This window comes from Lolium rigidum, chromosome 4, assembly GCF_022539505.1.
Source record: "Lolium rigidum isolate FL_2022 chromosome 4, APGP_CSIRO_Lrig_0.1, whole genome shotgun sequence".
NCBI classification, from domain to species: Eukaryota; Viridiplantae; Streptophyta; class Magnoliopsida; order Poales; family Poaceae; genus Lolium; species Lolium rigidum.
In genome coordinates this window covers 166,560,636-166,565,035 of record NC_061511.1, presented here as the reverse complement: position 1 = coordinate 166,565,035, position 4,400 = coordinate 166,560,636, and the positions used below count along the sequence as shown (strand labels likewise).

Sequence of the window (4,400 nt, the reverse complement as noted above, 5' to 3'; positions counted from 1 at the left end):
GATCTAGTGGTGATGTGCTCGAGCGGTTATTTGCTATGGAGCAAAAGTCCTTTTTTGGTGTCCCGATGCCAAAGGGGAAGAAGTTGTTCTATTAGGACGGTTATTTGCATGAAGATGCCAAGGGCTTGGTGCTTCGTATTGGTCTTTTCGGCCTTGATATCACTTTTATACCTAGCTATTCGAGAAAATTTATTCGTGCTTGATACTTTGCTACTGTATTCGTGGATCTCCCTATTTGTAATAAGACTTATTATGGTAGCCGTGCTTTAATACTTGTGCTGGCCAGGAAGTCCGAGCAACCAATCTTATCTCCCCCGATGGGTAGGCTAGAGGGTCTTCGACCTACCAAGCGCGGCCCAAAGTGAGAGTGCGCATATGGCCATCCATCACAGCATAGCGAGAGAATAAAGAGATCACCCATCACTGATTAACAATACGCAACGCCATTCAGAAGCCAAAGATAAGATCAACTAAGGCTACTGCAGCACACCAACCTGACTCGCTGTACAAACTGCACACTGATTTTGAAGCCGAAGATACAAGGAGCAGATATATTGAATATCTTCGGCATACAACAGCCCCGCTCAGCACGAAACACCAGGCCTCCCCCAAGCAATGTACCCCACAAGCACACAGAGGAAGATAGGAAGCCCCAGCGGTGGCACACACATCAAGTGGCGCGCATAGAGAAAAGCCCTCCATTTCGGGCAGCCCTCAGGTACGTAAAAGATATCCGCACATATATTTTGCTAACTACACACCCAAGGGCAACGCTATATCACAGGTAGTAATGTTCATAAACTAAAAGTCGGGATCAGCCGAATGTTTCATACGGTACCTGACAGATGAACACAGCCCAGTGTTCTAGCAGTATATGGTCTCTAAAATGCCAGCGGACTCCAGGTCAGTTTCAGTTCATATGCTATCTCTCCTAGAGAGGTATGTCCTCCACATCATCATGCTCAGTCTTTGGCGCTTCATTCCCAGATGTGGAAGCATGGTTCTCAACCGTGCTCATCTCTTGCACGGGCGGTGGGTTGACAATGGTCATCGGAACGGCACTGTTGTCTGTGAGGCGACCTTTCCTTTCCCGATGCTCCTGACAGTTTGCGCACCAGTGAAAGCAGCAGTGGACCAGACAAGGATCGCATGGAGCATTCTGGTGGAAGCAGAACAAGAAGTGGTGGTTAAAGAAGGTCCATGAAACTATAAACCCAGCCTGCCTATCAAAGGCTACACTTAATTAGCAGCAGGCCAGAATTAGTTACCACGAAAAGATGGTACAAACAATTCTAAACAGTATACATGAAAATGTGGACAGAATAAGTAAATAGGAAGTGCAACCAACTCCATCTTCACAACAATGAGCAATACAAAAGTGATAAAATGGTCTGACAATTCAATGGTATAACCAACTCCTGCCAATGGACAATGCCAAGCAAAATTTCATGACAGTTACAGAAATTTGCTGACAGAGTTCTCTGATCCAAACTACAAAACATTAACCATGCAAAGCTAAGTGTTCGCTTCGTGACACAGGAATATCTGATACAGCTATCTCAGATGACGAATGCAAATGTCCTGAATGCAATTATCACAACATAAACAAAGAAAACAGTGGAAGAGAGAAAGAACTACCTCCAGATGATACTTTTTCTGAAGCTGTTGACGAAAAACACCAGTATATGTAGAACATAACCACCAACTAAACACCAGGCCTTCACCAATCAAGACCGACGCTCCTGGGTCAACGCCATGGAATATAGCTGTAAGGATTGCCAGTGCAATGCCACCTTCAACACAGACAGCATGGCAAGTGCAAGGTGTTGTCCACGGGATATCTTCTCTAAGGGCCTGAACATTTCGTCCAAACAGCACACAGGGGCAGAATAGTCCAGTCCAGCCTAACAAAGCAAGAAGATCAGACACATAGGAGGTTCGAAAGTGTCTCAGAATATAGCAGTAACACATATGAAAACTGTGTAGACTGAAGCATAAAGCTATAAAATGTATAAAGATATAGGGTTTCGTATACGTCTGATAAAATGTGACAAAAGGGATATAAAAAAAAAAGTACAATTTGGACTGTCCAGTCATGAACCACTAGGTGAAATAGCTTCTAAATGTAGGTCTACACACATCAGGTCACAGGGCTGATTTTGCAAACAACATAAAAGACCGAAAAATGACAGGACTTGAATTTTACCAACAGGTAAGGGATTGCGATATGATAAAAATGTATTTTAGCAATTTATATTATTTTAAAAAATGGATAAACATATACCCCCTCCGATCCATAATAAGTGTCGGGAATTTAGCACAAAGTTGCCAACCTATGGGACTAGGTATAATTCATATACATCTGACAAAATATGGGAAAAGGGATACCCATGCAAAGCTATAATACAAAATTAAGTACACAAGTTGGACTGTCCAGTCATGAACCACTAGGTGATTTAGCTTCTAATTTGAGGTTGATAGTTGATACGCGTCAGGTTGGCTCTAGATTATCATTTGAGTTATATGTGTGGTATGAAACATAATTAACCATTGTATTGGCTCCAATTTATAATTGAGATATATGTGCAGCAATAAATTTAAATCATGCCTTTCTCGTAGGAATGAAATAGATAACTAATTGATTATAGTTTAGTCTACAATGGTTTGTTCTTCGATTAAGCTCATGGTGCCAATTAAAAATGGCAAAGAAAGAAAAAGAGTTCAGATATGCAGGGCATCTTTGTGTGAAAACTGTCTAAACTGGTATCATTTGAAAAGGAGGAAACACCGAATTTGCGACCCGCACCTGCTCACCTAAACTATTTTGGAAGATTTCACATCAATCTGTAAGCATAATACATTTTTTTGCAATGTCTAGTTATATTTTGAAAGAATTTCACATTTTCATGTAATCATAGTTATAAGGCTCTAATGAACATGTGAAAAAAAAATCGATAACAGTTAAGATCCTAAATGAAAAAGTAGAATATGTGTATGGGCTCTGTTGCTTCTGTGCAAATCAGCATACTAGCATTTGCCCCCTTCAACTTCTTTCTTCATCTCCTTGCAGCAAGACTGTGCACATATTCTATTACTCAACGAGAGGCACGCCAATGAACCTTGAGGCTAATATGTCGCTCTGATATGCCATATGTGATCTACAATCCAATTCGAGGCTAATATGTGGCTGTGATATGCCATATGTGATTTATTATCCAACTTGAGCCTAATATGTCGTTCTGATATGCCATATGTGATTTATTATCCAATTTGTTACTGAATGTTGTTCAAAAGAAACAAAATCGTTCTGGAACCAAAATTGGCATGACATTGATGACAGTTACATGAAAGTCCCCAGTCCAGCTTTAGCATAACCAAGTTCCCACGCCTAAGGCTGCTCACGAGAGTCGACAACAACTACATGAACAGAGTAATGTTTCACTTAACATAACTGCACGTGTTCCATTCCATATGCAGGGCCATTAGAGGATCTAAAACTGAAGCACCTAAACTCTGTCGCATAACCGGTAACACTTTAATGCGGTGGAAACAAACAACTACTCCAGTAACTGTGTGTAATAGCCACAAAGCCTGAACTCATCCCCAGCTGTACAATTTCACGCCTGTGCAGACTCGCATAAGAACTCCTTGCCAAAATTCGGCATCTACAGGCATCAGCACGTCAAAACCACCACGGATTTTGAAATTGCGGTCTAGTATCTACTATCTAGAGTGGGGGCGAACGTAACAGAAATAGATCGACTAAGCAGTTGAAGGTGGAATTGAAGAGCTATACGGAAATGCAGCGTCACTTACAGCTCTCGGTGTCTTCGGCGCACCCGAAGATGCCGGTGGTCCACGGCTCGTCGGCCGGCGCCCGGTGGCTCTCCGGCAGCACCTGCCCGCACTCGCTGCATTTCCTGTGCTCCAGCTGTACAGTCACCGCACGGCACCCGATATCAGATCGGGCCATCCCGATGCCCCGAACAAGCAACTGCAGCAACAGGCAACGGCCGAAAACTGAGAATCGCGCGAGGAGCGGCGAGACCGACCTGCGGGACGGCGATGGGCTGGTTGAGCTCGCCGGGGCGGATGTCCTCGACGCCGGAGCCGGAGTGGGAAGCGTGCTTCTTCAGCCTCACGTACTGCGACGGGTGGCTGCGGCTCGCCTCCGCCATCGCTCTCCTCCTCGCCTCGCGGCTCGCGCGCTCGCCTGGCTGCGCCCCCGAGGGTTTTTGGCTGCCGACGAAGGCCAGAGCTGCGCGGTGGGAACGGGTGCGACTGGTGGAGATCTGGGTCAATAACGAGGTCGGGAGGGGTTGGCGGTTTTTGGTTGGGTTCGACCAAAGGTCAATCGCGGTTCGGCCGAACATCAAAAGCCAAGAGGTGTGCTTTTGACC

At 44.7% G+C, this 4,400-nt stretch overlaps 1 protein-coding gene across 1 annotated transcript; it reads right to left on the bottom strand.

The window, feature by feature from the left end:
• Positions 1-686: 686 nt before the first annotated feature.
• LOC124647759 (cell number regulator 6-like) lies at positions 687-4,178 on the bottom strand. Its single transcript, XM_047187641.1, has 4 exons — positions 4,053-4,178; positions 3,817-3,994; positions 1,639-1,904; positions 687-1,159 (listed from the first exon to the last, which is right to left on the bottom strand). Exons 1-4 carry the CDS (start codon positions 4,176-4,178, stop codon positions 932-934), a joined length of 798 nt encoding a protein of 265 aa, XP_047043597.1. The 3' UTR covers positions 687-931.
• Positions 4,179-4,400: the final 222 nt, after the last annotated feature.

Excerpts from the sequence above, each read along its gene's own strand:
- LOC124647759 (XM_047187641.1), bottom strand. The coding sequence starts at position 4,178 with ATGGCGGAGGCGAGCCGCAGCCACCCGTCGCAGTACGTGAGGCTGAAG. Across the intron at positions 3,995-4,052 it reads AGCCCATCGCCGTCCCGCAG|TTGCTTGTTCGGGGCATCGG; the intron begins GTCGGTCTCGCC and ends CTGTTGCTGCAG. Across the intron at positions 1,905-3,816 it reads CGCCGAAGACACCGAGAGCT|GCTGGACTGGACTATTCTGC; the intron begins GTAAGTGACGCT and ends TTGCTTTGTTAG.